This window comes from Arachis hypogaea, chromosome 2 (genome assembly GCF_003086295.3).
Source record: "Arachis hypogaea cultivar Tifrunner chromosome 2, arahy.Tifrunner.gnm2.J5K5, whole genome shotgun sequence".
NCBI classification, from domain to species: Eukaryota; Viridiplantae; Streptophyta; class Magnoliopsida; order Fabales; family Fabaceae; genus Arachis; species Arachis hypogaea.
Genome location: NC_092037.1, coordinates 98,444,113 through 98,463,369, shown reverse-complemented (window position 1 = coordinate 98,463,369; position 19,257 = coordinate 98,444,113). Strand labels below are relative to the sequence as shown.

The window sequence follows — 19,257 nt, the reverse complement described above, 5'->3', positions numbered from 1 at the left end:
CTAATGAATTTTTGATATTTTCTATGAGAAATATAAGAAGTTTCATTATGGATAATTACATAAGTGAAATCATGTTTACATGCTACAAGAAAAAAATTGCAAAAATAACTTCCTAAATATAAAAAGAGGTGAAAATTATATATTTTTATATTGTTGTCTAGAAATGGAATAATAGCATTAAGATATTGTCTCCATTCAAAAGAATTCAAATGTTGACAAAGTTGTGAGTTTGCCCAAAGAATTGAGAATACAATATGAACTTAATGAAGATATCATAAGAGGAGGTCAAAAGTGTTTGTTTTTTCACTTGTGGTTTGATAGATCTAGTCAAAAGCAATAGCCTTAGGTTGGGAAAGTTTGCCTTTGATCAAAGGCAACAGTTTGGACAGGTTTAGGCAACATTTTTTAATTGCTTCAAACAAAAAGTGTTGCAATACATCAAGTATTGCCATTTGCTAAATAATTTATCTTACAACTATATTTTAAGAGGTTAACTACCAATTTAATATTCAAAAAATTCAGTCATTGACAAAAAGTTTTTGAAAGATGTTATCAATAAAACAGTTTTTAAATAATTTAAAAATACGATAAAAAAATTAATAAATATTATATTTGTTATAAATAACAAAAGAACTTTCATATTTGATAAACAGTCTCAAATTACTTTGTTTATAAATTTGATATATTTATTTATAAATTAAGTTATGAATGTAGAAAAATTATGAAATGGAAAAAAAAATAAAATAGAGAGGATAAAAGAGGAAAGGGTAACATTGCACATACATTGTGTCACTTTGCTGTTGCATTCACATATAGACATTTTATTTTAGAAGTTAAATTTTCATTGAACCAAATTTAATGAATAATTTGAATAAAAGTAAACAATTGAATAATTTAATTAGACTCCAATGTGGTTGTGAATCGCGTGAGATGATGCCACTTTTCCATGCTAGCAAGCACACATCACATGCATGATGCATCAACCCTAATTATTATTGCCGTTTCCATTTGCATGCACTTCTAATTGTCCCCACGTTATTTTTTGTTTTTGTTGGAATATTAATTTATATAACTTTTTAACTAAATAATTAACCACTAGAATAATCAAACTTATAATAATAATAGACCAATAATCAAATTTGTTTATAATAATTTGATAAAGGATTTATGATATGTTAATATGTATTTATATATATTTTTTTGTGTATATCTAACATATATAATTATTAAAATTTTATAAATAAAATTATTTTTTTAAAGTCAATTTTTGTGTATCTATGGTTCGAACTAGAATTCATCAGTTAATGAAAAAGAATATTTTTTTATCTAAAGAACAAATTCTAAAATGACAACTTCTACGACTAAACATGTATTTGTTTGGATGAATCAAGTATTTTAATGGAAAAATACATTAAATTTTAATTATTTAAGTTTAAATGCAACTAATTTGTGCAAAAATGTTGAAATGGTATTGCTCTTTGGGCTCGGTTCACTTGATTGGTATCAATATCATTCTTTAATTATTTATCTGAAAGAACAATTTGAAGTCTAAGATACTTTAATATTATGCTCACTTATTGTCTTTTAGCTAATATTTACAATATATAATTTTTTTTATAAACATTACAAATTAAACAAGAATTTAATTTTGATGCACTGTCCGTTGTCAGTGTAAAATCATTTTTCACATACATCTAATCACATAATATTACATCAATAAAAATAAATATTTTTTACATTGACCGTATGAATGATCATCCAAACAGTTATAATTATACGACTGTATGTTCAGGGATGGATCTACATGTACTGCAGAGGGGGCATTTGCCCCCACAAAATTTTTAAAAAAATAATAATATATATATATATATATATGTTGCTCCTTTTATATTATGTTTATAAATGATTTTCTTTTATTTTATGCTAATTTTTTTTGTTAAACTTAACATATGATAATAATAATAATTATATTATTAAATTTGAGTCAGTATAATAAAAAAATAAACTCAAAAAATAATGATAATTAATTTCATTATATTAGTTAATTAGTTGATAGTTAAATTGAAACTTAATTTTTTAATTAAATACAACTTAACTTATTAGTAATTTGTTAAAAAATTATTTAAGATAAAAATATATTATTTATATATTAATATACTGTATTAATATTTATTATTAAAATGGTCTTAATTATAGTAATTACTTTGGTTAAAAAATTTATTTATACTATAAAGACTATAATAAATAGACCTAACAGTTAAATACTTAAATATATGATAATAAAAAATAAAATAATTTTTTTAAGAATATATATAGAAAAATAATATTACCATATTAAAAATAAAAAAAGATATTATAAATTATTATTTTTATTATTTTGAATATTATACTGTAGGTGTGAAATTATCTTTTTATTATTTTTAATACTATAATAAGTGATTGCGCGTATATTTTTAGTTTTTATCAATATGTATAGATAGTTATAATTTAAAATTTTAAATATATCTAAACCAATTTGGGTTGGTCAAGTGATCAGCTTAGTGGTCGTCTACTTAAGTAGGTGTTAGGAGTTCGAATTTCATCTTGTATGTATAGTAATTTATTGGCCAATTGCAGACTTTTAAATAAAATTCAAATTCATAATGGAATAATCCTTAACTTGTTGGATATTGTAGGAAGAAAAAAAAAATATATATATATATATATATATATATATATATATATATATATACCTAAATTTTATTATATTTTTGCTCTCACTACAAAATTTTTCTGGGTCCGTCACTGTGTGTTCATTAAAATTAAACATATTAAACAAAATAATAGAGGAAAGAAGGTAAAGAGAATAATATAAGCAAGATCCAAAAAAGCACACACTTGATTCATGTGTTTTCTAAATTGACTAAAGAAAATCCAAAATAGTGGAGGCTTTGTTGAGTATTTGTTCGGAAAATTGGAAGAGAATATCTACATTGCTATGAACCATGCATCATTATCATTATAATACTTAGAAGACAGAAAACCCTTGTGCCATTTTTCTTCTTGGTAAAATTTGTATTGTTCTGCTGTTCCACTAGTTACCAAAAAACAATCGCATAGAATGGTTGTAATAATAATAAGAAATGATTATAGATATTTTAGTATAAAAATCAAATGAGATTACCTCTTATGTCAACAGAAAATTTCATAAATAAAGTGGAGATGCGGGGGATCGAACCCCGTGCCTCTCGCATGCAAAGCGAGCGCTCTACCATTTGAGCTACATCCCCAGATGTTTTCCGAAGATTTGATAATTCTTAAAAGCCTATTTTTTCGAATTTCTAATTCTTAAATTTAAATAAAGGCGTTTGATTACATTTTTGAAAGAGAATAAAGAAAAAAGTAAAAAAAATTGAATGGCCTGACCATGTATCAAGAGGCAATCTTCGATAAAATAGAAGGTTCCATCGGAACAAAACTTTTCTTATTTCAGGATACCCTGTCTCTTTTTTTGTGGGGATCAATGACAAAAAGATACTGGAACATAACGTTGGAAGAGATGATGGAAGCGGGAGTTCATTTTGGCCATGGTACTAGAAAATGGAGTCTTTCTAAAATAAGGTATTTTGATGAACAAAAAAATTAAAAACTTAATCATCATTAAATTAAAATAACAATATTTAATATAATAAAAAAATTATAAATTTAATGATATTAATTCTTATTTTATCACTTGATAAATTTCTTTGTACGAGAAGTTCTCATTTTTTTTTGTTATAGCATTTGTATTTCTGGATTTTTCTGTTGTAAGTAGATTCCTTGTTCTTTTTTTTCTTTACCTCTTTGTCAGCCTTTCGTGAAATACTAAACTTCAAAAGCCAAGAGCCCAAGACACATTATAGACAAAAAATTAAATTTCGTACGCAACTTCAACAAAAAACAAACCCAGTGTTAATTATAGGTAGCCCAAATAAAATGAAGAACATGGAAAACCGAAACAATTTTAAACTAAACAACAAATCCTGACCCAAAAAAAAAAAAACTAAACAACAAAGCCCTTGACCAAAAACATTATAAACAACAATGCGTTATAAGTTAAAACAACAAAAAGTTATTAGCCTCGTATGGTAAATCATGTGCTTCTTAATACACTGTATCCAGATTCGAACCTTGGTGTATGCACCAAGTTGAAAAAGAACCCTTTAGTGTTGTGTGAATAAGTGTGTAGTGAGTGTGTAGTAATACCTAAAATTAGAGGTCGTCAACTGTGTTCTAATCACTTTCTTTTATCTGTATATAGTCCCCGGACATGTTAATTGAATAAAACTTGAGAAGATAGTTCCAATATCAAATTTTATGCGCCTAGATTGGCAAAAAAACAGAGCCAATAATGACACTTTTCCTTTTTTGAAAAAAAAAATGGACTTCACCAAAGGCTCTAATCTTTGGAGGAAAAAAACACCCACACTAAGTCAATAAACAAGAGCAAAAATAATATAAATCAAGAAAAGAGAAAAATAGAGTTAAGCCTCAAGATGAATGTCCAAAAAAAAAAAAAGCCTCAAGATGGTAGTCATGGTACTTTATATTAATCGCTGTACTAAAATAGCCTTTAGATTCCAATTACATTAGTGAAATTGGAAAAAATGTATTATGTTAGTCTCTTAATTTTTTATCTATGCATTAGGCATACATGCAACTTAAAAAATCGGGTCATGGGTTCGCGGGACACCGGTGCAAACCTTTAAAACTGCTGACTGCCGTTGAACTCATCGTATAGTTGGAACAAAATATAATACGGTAAAAAAAATTCATGCATCCATGTTTTTTTCTATATATATCCCTCTATTTTTACATTTCAACATTTTTATGTATTGATTATTTTTCACATTATTTAAATTTAATCATTTTCTTCTATTTTTACACTTCTAATCATTTTTCTTCTTAATATTCTCTTCTCATTAATTTCCATATTAGGTGGACTTTGTGGTCTATATATAATAATTTATGTCATTATTGAATATTATGAAGGTGAAAACTCACGTGCAGTCGACTTCACGTGAAGTTGATACTTGAGAGCCGTTAGATGATTTGACTGATTTGACTAAATTTTCATCTAACGGCTCTCAGATATCAACTTCATATGAAGTTGACTTCACCTGAGTTTTCACCTATTATGAAATAAATTTAATATTAATAATAAATAATTCAAAAAAAGTGTTTTTTAGAATAAACCACCCAAATTCAAATCGTTACGTTAAATAAGTTATTAATGAATAATGTGCCAATTCATAATACATCAGGTCAAACAAATAAGATTTATTAGGAGACTCTTGATATTTTATACGATGGAATACATATCGCGTGTTAATATCATATTATAAATCATACTTTGGAAAGGAAACAAAAAACTAACACAAATTATAAATAAAATATTGTGGAAATTCAGTTAAAGAAAAATGTAGCAACCACAAGAGTCAAGACATTCTATATTACATAGCCACCAAAGACCTATATATTATTTAGGAATTTAGACCGTCTGTTTCTTAGTCAATTTATGAATGGCTTAAGGCTTAATTAATCAGGTCATTGAAGACTTATTTGAAGATAATATGATGTTCTCAAAGTTCTAGTTTCTTCAAAAATGTCAGCTTAATTGCTATTGCTTTCATTTCATCATCTTTATTAATGTACAATAAATTAAAATACTAACAAACTCTTATATGGCAATTGAAAATTGTTACAGCAACACTTGTGTGTTATGCTACACAATAAGGTGGGTGATGTTTTGATTTCTTTTTTTATTTTGGATTTTTATGATATTTTTTAACACGGGAGGACAATTATTAATCTGTCACAGTTCAGTACTCTATTTAAGAATTTATTGTTGACCAATTAATTATTATATGCATAAAATAAAATTTGAATTCCTGATGTTTATTTAAGCAAACTAGTAAATTAACCACTAGATGAACCCAATTTATTTCATATTTTGAAATTATTCCTTTCACTTTAGTAGTTTGATTTTTATTTGAATTAAACATCATGGGGCAATTTTTTATGACTAAAACTTACAAGTAAATGACGCATGGTTGCTGATTACGACCACATTATAAATTATTTTCGTAAAATGTTTCTCCGAAGTTGTAGCCATTATAATCCAAATATAATAGAGTTGGTATTTGTATTCACATACGGCCAAAAACAGTATACATAACAGAATATCTTTTGAGGGTTACATTAGATTCCTTGTCTTCACTTGGCACAAAACGTGCTAGCTAGATTGTTAGTTCATGTTATGATAATAAAATCAACCTAGTGGAGATTTTGCATAGTAAAATATTCTATTACAGTTGAATTGGTTCTAATCTTTTAACTTACACTACCCACCATTTTACCTTGTCTTTGCTCTGTCCACTTGGTCAACAACAATAGCATCCTACTATATACATTAGAGAAAAAAAAATATTAAACGGGCATTTTTTATTTTTATTTTTATTTTTTTTAAAATTTTGTAAAAATAAACAAGTATAATTTTATTAGTTTACTATTTTTTTTCTTTCAAAAAATCTTAAAAATAGAAAATATTAAAAAAAATACTAATACAAATCAAATACACCTTAAGTGTCTGGATATTTGAGTATACATATATCATTTAATTTTTTTTTTAATGAGAAAGACACTTTAAATTCGAATTAAAATATCAAATATAATTCAAAATTCTAATATTAGTAGTAGTAAATATTTAACAATTCTGGTATGTTACTAACAGTATTTCTATCAATTTTTGTCAACTCTTGTTTATAATTGTATTTAATGGAAGTGTCTTTGTAAATGACTGAATGTGTCTAATAAAAATGTCTTTTTTATGACTGTGTCTAATTAAAGTATCTTTATAGATGGATTTTTTAGATGTATCTCTTCATACATGTATTTAAAATATAATAATTAATTATTATTGACAATAAATTGACACATAATATATTAGTACCCTATATTTTTTCAATACTTAAATATTATGAGTTTAATTTTAATATATTAATATAAAACATTATTTGATTAAATTCATGCATTTAGACTTTACATGTTTAATTAATTATGTAAAACTTTCATAGATTGAAATTATATAAAAATTAAATTGATATTATAAATCTTATTATTTTAAAAATTTAGAATATTTGTGTGTTGGCATTGAGGTTGAGAATATGTCTTGATATGACATATATCCATGGATGGCATCGTCATATTGATCTTCACACTCAACACACACAAACACCATCCAACTTCATTTTCTCATTGTCAATGCACCCTTTTCCCACACTTTTCCTATCACCATCAAACCATAAGCAACAGGCATGCTACAACAATACAAACGTATATATATTATTAATCAAAACCAGTCCAATAGATATAAACAATCAACCATAAACCAGCAATAAAATAACATAAAAATAAAGAAAGAAAACAAGGGCCTCCATTGCTGCAAGCACACTTTTTTCTCATCCAATGATCCAATTCATTGACTCAAATCCTCCGACACACAAACACCATATAAACTCACACAACAATAACATAAAACAACAATTTCTCCATAAATTCTTAATCTCAACAACACAATCTACAAACTGAAAATCCTCAAATCCAACAAGATGGATAGACTTGTGAAACCAGACAGAAATGAAGTGGAAGTTGTGTTCATCAAGTCACAAAAGTGCAGCTCCACTTTCAAGCTCACAAACCTAATGCACACAATGACAGTGGCAGTGTCACTAACAACAACAAACCCATCAATCTTTTCAATCAATAAACCCTTTTCCATAATCCCACCACTCTCATCATCCAATTACACTCTCCAACTCACTCATCACCACCACCCACCACTCTCTGACCCTCCTGATGCCGTCACCGTCCGCACCGCCATGCTTCCCGTCGGAAAGGCCCACCATGACGACCTCCGCCGCCTCTTCTCCAAGCCTGGCCCCCACGTCTTCCGCGACGCCGTTTTGACCATCTCCCTCGTCGGACCCACCGTCGCCGAATTCCTCATCACCACCCACCATACCCAAATCCCCGAAAGCTTCAAGCTTTTCACCAATTCACTATCCCAATGCACAAAGCCCCAACTTACGAACCTTATAAAACCCGCAATTGAACAAAGAAACGTAGAAACCGTAGCCGTTTTGATCAAAGCCGGCGCGAACACTAATTTCAGAGACTCAACGGGAAAATCCTTAATCCCTTACGCGATTCGGCACGGGAATTTCGATATTCTGAAGCTTCTGGTAGACTCTGGAACCCGAATTGAAAACTCGGTGGACCTAGTTCTTCACGAAGCCGCGGCGATGAACAGAATCGATTTCATGGAGCTTCTATTGGACTCATTCCATGACGAATTGGACGTGAATTTAGGGAATCATAACGGCGAAACGCCGATTCAAGTGGCTGCGATTCACGACCACGTCGAAGCAATCGAGTTCAGCGTTTCCATTGGCGTAAACCCTAACGCCGTCGACATTAACGGCTCCACGGCGCTTCACTTCGCCGCTTCTAACGGAAACTTAAACGCCGTTGAGTGTTTGTTAGAATGCTCGAACGTGAAATACGTTAAGAATCGGTTCGGGAAAACGGCGTTTTCTTTAGCGGAAGAGAATAAGCACTTTCACTTAGCCGAAACGCTGCGTTTCGGTGACTTGCTATTCCGCGCTGCGAGGGTGGACGATGTTCACGCGCTGAAGAGGTTGTTGGGAGAAGGCGCGTGGGTCAATCGGAGGGACCAGAATGGGTGGACGGCGCTGCATTGGGCTGCGTTTAAGGGTCGGATTAAGAGCGTGAAGGTGTTGGTTGATCATGGCGCGTGGGTTGATGCGGTTGATGATGCAGGTTACACTCCTTTGCATTGTGCTGTTGAGGCAGGGCACTTGCAAGTTGCTATTTTACTTATTGGTCATGGTGGGTCCCAAGTTAGCCTTAAGAGCTTCCAAGGTGTTGTTGCAACTCTTGATTTGGATTCTCTTGAAAAACATGTTACTCTTAGATCATCATCATAAATTCTTAATAGATCTTTTTTTTTTTTTGAAAGGGTTGGAATAATGGTACAAAATTTTTTTATGGATTAGCTATGTATGTAATTTTGTACACTAAATTTTCATCCATGAAAAATTTTGTTTCATTTCTCACTTATAACCAAATGTCTAAATGTGTTTAGAGTAAGAAAATGATGTACACTCTTGTAATTTGGTATATCAATTTTGTAAATTGTTGTTTTTGGGATATTTTTAGGATATGTTTACAAGTTTTGATTTTGTAGGAAAGGGAAATATTTGAATTGTATGATGGACTAAGATTTATACTTCATTTTGTTCTATTTTCTTCCAATTTTATAACTGTTACATATTTTTAGTGCTTTGAGTAAAAAATACTCTCTTTTCTCTTCTCATTTGTTAATCTCTAATTCTCTATACAAACCTTATGAACGAGATAGTGAAATGATTAGAGAATTGATAAGTGAGCTCTTTAACACTAATAGTATATAATGAATGAATTACAATACAAGAGGTAGTTCAATATTTTAAGTGCACTTAAGAATTTCTTATTGGTTTTTTTCTTGTACGTTTTTAATACAATCAATTAGTTTAATTAATGAAAAATATAGTGTAATATTTTTATAGTCATAATTGATAACATATAATAACTATAAAGAGAAAGGGATATCATGTATAAGTTGAATTCAAGAGGGGACCTCTTCAGTTTTCTTTGTAAATTTTATCCTAAGTATGGTGGTTGATGAAATAAGGAATTTTGTTAGAGCTACTATAGATTTTTTATTTTTTTGGGTCATGGCAGAGCTACTATAGAGTTTAATAACACTGGCCAAAAACTGATACAATGCTCTCTTAGATCCATGACCTCTTCATTGTTAAAACTTAAAACCATTTTCATATCTTGATTTTTGGGGATTGTTATTCTCCACTATTTGAAAATTAAAGCCCTAATGTTGAGCCTAGTTCTAAATATATTTTTAGTCCATTGTGAATTTATGCTCTTAGCTAAAACTTCCTTAGCTTCACTGTAATTTGTTTTCAGGTAACAGCTGACTATTATATAAAAAAAAAATGTTGAAGAATTTGTTAGATAAACAATAGTTTTTGTGAATAATATGAGTAATGGACTCTAAAATTAGCCCAATAAAATAAAAATACACTACACCCTAAAATTATCCACCTAAATCTTAATATTAGGATAACCATCTGAACACCTAGTAAATTGAATATCTGATATATCCATTGTTCACATTATTTAATATTTTTATTATTTATCTATACTTTTTCTGAGTCTAATGGAATAACTTATTTGTAATATTATTCATGTACAATATATATATATATATATATATATATATATATATATATATATATATATATATATATATAGTTAGTTAGTTTAAAACTTTATTTTGGATTTTGGACCCCTAGAAATAATATCACTTGATTTTAAGCTTTTTAAAGAGATTGTAACTCAATACTAAAATAAATTTTCAAGCGTATTACGAGGCTATAAAAGAATTAAAAAAGAAAAAATGGAAGGGGTGGGGGAGGATAATTTAGTATAGAATTTTTCATTTTTTTGTTTCTCATAATCTTTTATAGGTGAATTTTATCGAGCTCTTCCTAAAATAACATGTAAATTATTCTCTATGTTGTGTCACATCTTAATTGGATATTTACTTTTAATTTGAGTTACTATCTTAACCATAGTTAAGTTATATTATAATTACATTTTTAAAAAGAATAAATGTATAATTTATTAAAAGATTAAAAACTAATTTTTTTAATTTTCCAAATCACGTAAACAGTGGCCCTAATCTTAAATTCTTCTTCCTCCTAATCTTAAATTCTTCTTCCTCGTTTTCTCTCAATGTCACTCAACAACTCTTTCTCACTAGTCAACCTCTCCCGAAGTCTCAAACAGCCGAACTCCAAAGTCCAAAAGTCACGATCGCGTCTGTGGCTCCTGGTTTGCATCGTCGCGTCCTCGTCCATCGCTGCTGTCACCCTTGGCCAAAGTCTGATTCGCCATGCTTGGACAGGTTGGTTTTCTTTCTTCTCTGTGTTCTTGAAACTCCCTATCAAATTTTTTAATTATTCAGTTGGCTTATAATTTGATTACGGTCAACGAGACAATGCTACTTGGAGGCTCAACGAGGATGAATGAATGGGGGAAGAACGAAAGGCCGAAAGCCATGGCAGAGGGTTAATATACATCTTTTGAAAATGATTTGGGAAAAAAAGTCATATTCTAATTTTTAATAGGGTTAAGTATGATTTTGGTCCCTAATGTAGGGGCTGAAATTTTTTTTTCGTCCCTCGCCTTTTTTTCGCTCCAAAATGTTTCCCAAAGTTTGAGTTTTTTTTAAAATGATCCTTCGGACCAAAATGCCCCTATCCCTTCTTCCCCAAAATCATGCCACCACCACCACCACCAGAACCACCACCCCCCACCCACTGTCACTCCATCACCATCTCCATCACACCAACCAAAACTCAGAAAATCAACATCATCATCGTCATCCTCATCAGAATTCAGATCCAAATTCAAACTCATACAAACAAAAACTCAACTCAGAAAATCATCATAAAAAATTCAGAACTCAACTCAGATAAACAGATCCAGAAATTTCACAAAAAAATTCAATTAACAGAATTCACAGAAGCGGCGGGCGGTGGTGGGTGCGGCGGCGGGAAGAAGAAGAAGAAGAAAAAGTGGAGGCGGCGGTGGGTGTGGCGGCGGAAGAAGAAGAAGAAGAAGAAGAAGTGGGGGCGGCGGTGGGTGTGGCGGCGGGAGAAGAAGAAGAAGAAGAAGAGAAGAAGAAGAAGTGGGGGCGGCGGTGGGTGTGGCGGCGGGAGGAAGAGGAAGAAGAAGAAGAAGAAGAAGAAGGCGGTGTGGCGGCGGGCGGGGGCGGCGGTGCAGCGGCGGGCGGGGGCAGCGGCGGTGCAACGGCAGTGCATGGGTCTCCTTTCCCTCCCCCCTCCCCCCTCCCCCCCCCCTTTTCTCCCCCCTTCTCTCCCCACCCACCCCCGCTTTTGTATCCCCCCTTTCTTTTATTTATTTATTTATTTATTTTATATTTATTTTATTTTATAATTTTTTTAATAAAGGGTAATTTGATAATAAAAAATATATAATTGGTAAAAAGAACGATTTTAAAACAAACTGAAACTTTGGGGCCATTTTGGAGTGAAAAAAAGGCGAGGGACGAAAAAAATTTTCAGCCCCTACGTTAGGGACCAAAATCATATTTAACCATTTTTAATACTTTAAAAAATTGTATAATTATTCATTTTAAAAATTAATTTAATCATAAAATAGTCTAACCATGATTAACCTAATAACCAATTCAAAAGTGACACATCACATAAGATAAATTATATGTTAATTTATAAAATGTACAGTAGAATTCACCTCTTTTATATATTCAAGAACTTCATTAATTAAAAATAAAGGTATTGTATATATTTATAGCCACACTAAGGGACTTTTTACAATCTAGATCAACAATCAAGTTTAAATTAAATCTACATTTCTAATCAATGAAAAACTATAGTTTTTAGTTTTGCAAAATTGATGTATAGATTTCATGGTTACTGAGCTATAAGGCTTTTGTGAGCCATTTAGCGGATAGGTAAATAAACTTTTCTATTACGGAAAAAAAAAAACGTTGGTTCAGATGTAGCTTCCAAACACTATGTGAACTTCTAAAGTATATATCATGTTCTCATGATATATGATCATTACAAGCCACTGATATGATACTTAAAATAGAAATAAGTACTCAATTTGTTTCATAATATCTGTTCTAATATCCATATAAAAAGACAAATTTTATTTAATAATATATTTACTACCTTTCTTAGAAATTACATTGCTATTATTAGAGTAAATATGGAAAAAAGAAATCAATGCTGCATAAGATATTTTAATATGTTAAAAATTACAAATGGAGATATTACGAAATGGATGAAATATGGAAAGAAAACGACCATGGTGATGATTGTGATGTGCAGACGTGGTTCCCTTCAATTAGGTAATGGTTTTGATTAGGCATATAGATCTCGAAAGTTTGGATAAAATTGAAACGTGAATGAATGTGCTCTAATTTACAAATTTGTAATGGAGGTAAGGTGAAAACAAGGAAGATTTGGTACATGGTTTATATTACCCTAACATGGAGACACTCAGCACCTAACCCATTTCTTGGCCTTAAGCCAAGTTTGGTTATTGGGCTAAAGATAACCAATTTAATCAAGGACCTAACACTTATTTTAACTGCATAAAAAGAATATGTAATGTTATAAGAGGAATACTGTAATTTTATCTTTTTTGCTACAAAATATAAATTTCAATGTTAGTTTCTACATATGCAATATTTGTGCAATATTTGTGCTTTCTGAAAATCCAAACTCAACTTCTAAACAACGGAACTAACTCCTGTCAAAAAAATAAAACTAGTAGTTAGTTCACTAGTCTGCGTAAGTGTTAAGAGGTTCCAATCTTGCCTTATGCATATGACAACGCATTGGCAAGCGGTAAAATATTAAATGGAGCTCCAATCCGCAGCAGATTAGTCATTGCCCTGCCGGATTGAGAGATACCGTGGACAACAAAAAAAACTACTAAACAATGGCCCCTATAGAACTGTTGCTGTTGCACAGATCCATATTTGTTCTACCAGAGAGGGCCGCAAACTTATCATTAAACCGTAACAAAGGACACTTATCTATCAAGTTTGAACCAAGGTATGCATCTTTGAGGAAGACCGTACTTCTCACACCTTTATTTGTAAGGTAAAATATCCCATGATGCTTTATCAAGCAAAGCAGCAACTTAGACGGCAAACGACACTCGGCCTGAAATGCATCCAGCTGCACAGATGTCATCCTTTTCTCCATGGTCAAGCTAAGGAGCTCATGAATCACAGCCACAGCACGCTTTCGGGTTTCCAGAGCAGTAGGGTCAAGCCTCCTTGCATTCAAGTAAGGAGAAGGAAAATCCATCCTCTGCCACCTCTCAAGATTCTCAAGGTAACTAACGTTCGGCCTAAAACCAGGAGGGAAATTCATTTTGAAAGCAAAGGGACCCATATAGTTGCCATCTTTTGAAATCCTTACTTTTATCCGAACCCCACTTTGGTTCGCGCTCAGAACTCCTTCCTGTGCCAACCTAAGTGATAGTTGGATTAGCTAGCTGATGTGTGCTTAAAATAAATTCTAATCAAACCATTACTATGCTATTTTGGTTAGTTAATTTATGTAGTTGGTGCCGCTAATAATGAAAATGTTATCAAGAGCAAGCATCACAGCTTTCTTTCAAACGAAAAGCAAATTCTTTTCACCTTCAAAATCGATGAAAAGCAATAATGCACAAATGAGCAAGTACCTAGCTTCCCTGGCAGTGACAGCTAATGAGGAGTCCCAATCCTCCAACTCAAGGCAATCCTTCCCAGCAACACGCTTCACTGAAAAGAAATGAGGGTACTTAGGAACCAAAGACTCCCTGAAATCACAGGGCAAGCCCAATTCAGGCCCAACAAACTCGAGAGTCTGCAGGGGTACCCGGCAATCAACAGACAGCATCAGCAACTTCCTAAGATTATTAACCAAGAGGGGCTCCATCAGGGCCTTGGCTTGGGCTTCCTCCTGGGCAACACTCTGGGCCTTAAGGGTGAGGGACACGGAAGGAGGTGATCCGGAGACACGGAAGATGGTCGGGTACCTTTCAATGAGGGCCATGAAGTCCCATTTGCGGACAAAGCCAACATTCTTCTCAAGGTCCCGGAGGAGGAGGGACTGGGTCTTGTGGGATTGGATGATGGAGGAGAGCTCCAGAATGAGGGAGGGCTTCTTACGAAGCTCCATCACCCTGTCGAGATCAGAAACCCGGTGGTAGACCTTCTTCTTGGGCCTGCTTCCACCACTTGATTTCTGCCGAGTATGTAGAAGCCATATGGGGGAACACTGGAAGTGGCCATGGGAGCTTCGGAATGGAGCATGGCGAAGCATCAACAGGATCTGGCCGACTACAAAAAGGTTTTTGTTGGGGGGGGGGGGGGGGTTAGAAACAAAGAAAAGATCTTCACCGTAATGAAATGATGAAGCAAAATGAAATCACAAAATCAACGTGCCACATTTGAATTCAATCTCAATACACTTTCCATATAAAACTATGCACTATTGTCATACAAATAAACAGTGAAGAATATAGTCGGATATTTAAATGACATTGTGAAACTCTTTTAGCTGAGCACCAATATATATATATATATATATATATATATATATATATATAGGTGCTCAGCTAAGTATAAGAAAAAACACACCTTATCTTGTCTCCTGAAAAATCTGCCAAGTCCCAAGGCCAAATGTGATTGCTCCAAGTAGAACAGCAACCATCTAGATAATTTTCCTTCCAGAATAAATAAAATAAAATTAATGAGTTTAAAAGAAGGTTGGATCTTTGTGATCACAAATTCAGCATTGCAAAAAACAATATTGAATGAACAAATAAAGAATCAATAGAAGGCATAAAATAGTACATATCCTAATGTCTAAAAAAACTGGTCAATACAAAAAACTTTCACCATTATGTATCAATCAACCTAACTATCAACTCATTTCTATTTTCAATGTTGAAAAATCGATTCTAATTATAAGTCAACTTCCACACTTCAATTTGATGCCTAGATTTTCTTATGGAATAAGCAAAACCATGCTAATAGTAACACCATAACTTTATTTGGTCAACATTCCTCCTATGATATGCTGAACTTTATCGCCTTAATTTTAACCTATTACACATGGAATATTAATAATTCTTCATAAATGATACTGAGTTGAAACTTATTTTAAGCTGCTCCTGTTCCTCCATTATCTACTTTGCGAGTTGGTTAGTTCTTAGTCCCTGCCTCTCTTCAAGTCAGGTATCCAAATTGTTTCCCTTCAAATTTGCAACCCACCATTCCTCCCTTATCAACTTCCTCTCCTGTATCTTGTATTATGAAAATTACACAAAGTGATGCTACATCTTTTTTAACTACTTAAAATAGAAACATTATTACAAGTATGCAAGTACTGTACTTAATACCTGCAGTCACCATAAACATAACACCATCACAACTAACAAAGATAAAAAATATACACGGAAATAATACATATTATTGGTACAGTAAAAAGAATATTTTATAGAGTAAATTTTGTAATAGGAAAAGAATAATAAATAGGATAATTTACATAAATAAATTGATTGGAGATCAAATTTACACAAATGTTGTGAATAGAAAATGGTTACACATCTGTCCTAAACAAATCTATATAAATCGAATCAGGATAATTCAATTTAAACATTTACACGTAAATCAAATTAACCTATTCAATTTGGCAAGCATCCAAGTAAATCGAATTAACCCAATTCGATTTACTAAAATAGGAGAGAGAAAGTTCGGTCCCATCATAAATCGAACCAGTGAATTTTGATTTAAAAAAGGCATAGTTATCAAAACCGAACCGGTAATCGATCCAGTTATACGAGTGGGTCACTGGTTCAACCAGTGGATTACTGGTTGAACCAGTTGATCCGGCACAATTAAATATAAATATAAAATTAGAAAAAATAAGCTTAAAATTATAAATTCAAAAGCATGTCTTCACAAACTCACTAAAAACAAACAAGTATCAATTCCAAGGTTCTAAGAACCAGACCGGTCATCGAACCGCTCTAGTCACTGGTTCACTGGTCCAACCGGTCTAATCGTGGTTCCACCAGAAAAAACCGTTTTAAAATAAAATAATAAATAAATTATAAATAAACATCCTAGAATATAGAAGCAGCTTGTGAGTGACTATTGAAAGAAATGCCAATTCAAATAGTACAAAGTGTGAAGATATCAGATAATACCAAGGTTCTGAAAATCGGACCGGTCATCAAACCGTTTGTTACTGGTTCACTGATTTATTGGTTCAACCGGTCTAACCGGTGGTTCAACCGAAAAAACCGTTTTAGAATAGAATACGCGTTATCATTATATTATAAACTAACAACATTCTAATAAATCATTAGAAAATAAACTATAAAACTCAAGCAATAAGTCATTTAGATATTTAATTGTATGTACCGTAAGAAATCGAAAAAAAGTTTATACTTTATACACATACCAAATCATGTGTTTATCATATTCACAAAAATGTCTGATTCAACCAAACAAATATCTCAAAAATGAACACAAAATGAATCATAATGAAACTGAATAAATGCCCTCTCCCTTAATAACTACCTCAGAAAGTGGCTGATTCCAACAATAAAAAAAACATGCATAAATATAATGCTCTCGAGTGTTGTTATCACTTGAAACACTTGAAAAGTACCAAATGTATATGTATTACTTAGAAAAACATGCATTATCCAGTAAATTATAACAATGTTTCACTAGCCTTAATTCTATGAAGTTTCTCATGAACTAGATGTTTAGCACATAAAGTAAGATAAGAAATGTGACTACATGTGCAGAAACAGAATATAACAAGAGGCGGGGTAGATCTTCATAGCTAGGACAGATAATTTCAAAGGCATATAATATATAGGACACACAGTATGAAGACGAATGGGTTTGTCTCCTCTTAGGGCAGCCTTTGGCAAGTTGCACTTTAGAGCATAAAGTACATCATCTAAAAGATAGAAGAACTACTGACATAACTACCTTAAAATAAGTAATTTTGCAGTTGCAATCTTCCCTCTAAATTGTAGGAGCAGCTCCACCATTCCAGCATCAGATACAAGGCATGCCAAGTGAAGCACACTTCATCCAGCAACAAATATTATAAAACAAGCATAAAGTAACCACACTAAACCTGAAATCAATAAAGATAAACAAAAATAAAAAAATTTCAATAATGATTTGATTTCTAATTTTTGCAACAGACCATGAGCAAATATGAACAAAAAAATTAGGAGCCATCTGCAACTGGTGAACCAGTAAAACACTATCAGAGCCATTGAGCAATTAGAAAACACTAAAACAGAATAAAAGAGTAAGTATTAGGTGTTCTGGTTGATACAAATGATATAACAGAGTAAGTTTATTTTAATACACATGATTTAACAGAGTAACAGAGCAATCAGAAGTTCAAAACCATATACAAATTTGCAAATTTGTAAATTTTCAACCATCAGCAACCAGCAAATTCAAGAGTACAAGACAGATCTATCAACAACAGAAAATTACAATTTACAAAACATTCAGAACCAAACTTCAAACCAAGACCGATGAAGAAGAATTGAAGAAAAATGGAACAAAAATTGAAGAAGAATACCGAAGAAGAAGACCGAAGAACAACAATTTCGGAACTTCAAACCAAGAAGACCGAGCCCTCAGTGAAGATGAAGAAGAGAAGCCACTGACCTGGGTTCCATGCCGAGAAGCCAGTGAAGATGAAGAGGACATGCCGAGCAACTGGGTTCTGGACACGGGGAAGAGGAAGAAGCAGCGGCGCTGAGGACCTGGGGACGGCGGCGGCGTTGACGACCTAGGACCGGCGGCGGCGAAGAAGGGCTAGGGTTCCCTTTGCTTCAGAGTTCAGAGTTCTCCAATCCAGGGTGTGAGTGAGTGACGAATGAATTGGGGGAATAAGGGTTGGTTACTTGGTTCACACTTCACGGATCTGTTTCGTTTTTTTTTTTTTACAAATAGAAAACGGCGTCGCTTTATTCGAACCGGTCGGTTACCGGTCCGGTCCAACCGACCGGTTCTCGGCCGGTTAAACGGTTTTTATACGGTTTTTCTTCTAAAGGTTTGGGATAGTGGACCAGATCGTTTATAGTGTCGGTTCCCGGTTAAACCGGTTTGACCGGCCGGTCCGGTCCGATTTTCAGAACATTGGATAATACCATGATATACTGAAAGAAACCCAATAAACAACACTATAATCGCTATTCCAAGAAGTCCTGAGAGAATGCAAAGCTAAATTAAAACAGTAAATCCATAAAGTAACATTTCAAAGAGAGATAACAAGTATATCAATACTCAATACTCTTAATTGTTATTATCCTATTCCGCAACATATGCAAGCTATATATATAATGTACAAATACTTCGTTTCTACTCAAATATCTGTACCATAGGCGTATCTGCATCATATACTATTAAATTAAACTTCCTAATTGTGACTATAGTTTTGATAAAATGGCCGTATTTACATATTCCTATTTGTGCAAAACGGAAGGCAAGACTAG

At 32.3% G+C, this 19,257-nt stretch overlaps 2 protein-coding genes and 1 non-coding gene across 3 annotated transcripts; 1 reads left to right on the top strand and 2 right to left on the bottom strand.

Annotated features, from left to right (window-relative positions):
* Nucleotides 1–3,196: 3,196 nt before the first annotated feature.
* Nucleotides 3,197–3,269, bottom strand: TRNAA-UGC (transfer RNA alanine (anticodon UGC)). The gene has a single exon. It is a non-coding gene; the product is annotated as a tRNA-Ala (tRNA).
* Nucleotides 3,270–7,240: 3,971 nt separating this feature from the next.
* On the top strand, nt 7,241–9,333 carry LOC112755429 (protein VAPYRIN-LIKE). The gene has a single exon (XM_025803517.3). The coding sequence runs from the start codon at nt 7,629–7,631 to the stop codon at nt 9,024–9,026; it is 1,398 nt and encodes a 465-aa protein (XP_025659302.1). The 5' UTR covers nt 7,241–7,628; the 3' UTR covers nt 9,027–9,333.
* A 3,992-nt stretch (nt 9,334–13,325) lies between these two features.
* On the bottom strand, nt 13,326–18,688 carry LOC112755407 (protein WHAT'S THIS FACTOR 1 homolog, chloroplastic). Its single transcript, XM_025803486.3, has 5 exons — nt 18,428–18,688; nt 17,726–17,876; nt 15,353–15,438; nt 14,413–15,052; nt 13,326–14,196 (listed from the first exon to the last, which is right to left on the bottom strand). The coding sequence occupies exons 4-5, from the start codon at nt 15,033–15,035 to the stop codon at nt 13,650–13,652; spliced, it is 1,170 nt and encodes a 389-aa protein (XP_025659271.1). The 5' UTR covers nt 15,036–15,052; nt 15,353–15,438; nt 17,726–17,876; nt 18,428–18,688; the 3' UTR covers nt 13,326–13,649.
* Between the last annotated feature and the right edge of the window lie 569 nt (nt 18,689–19,257).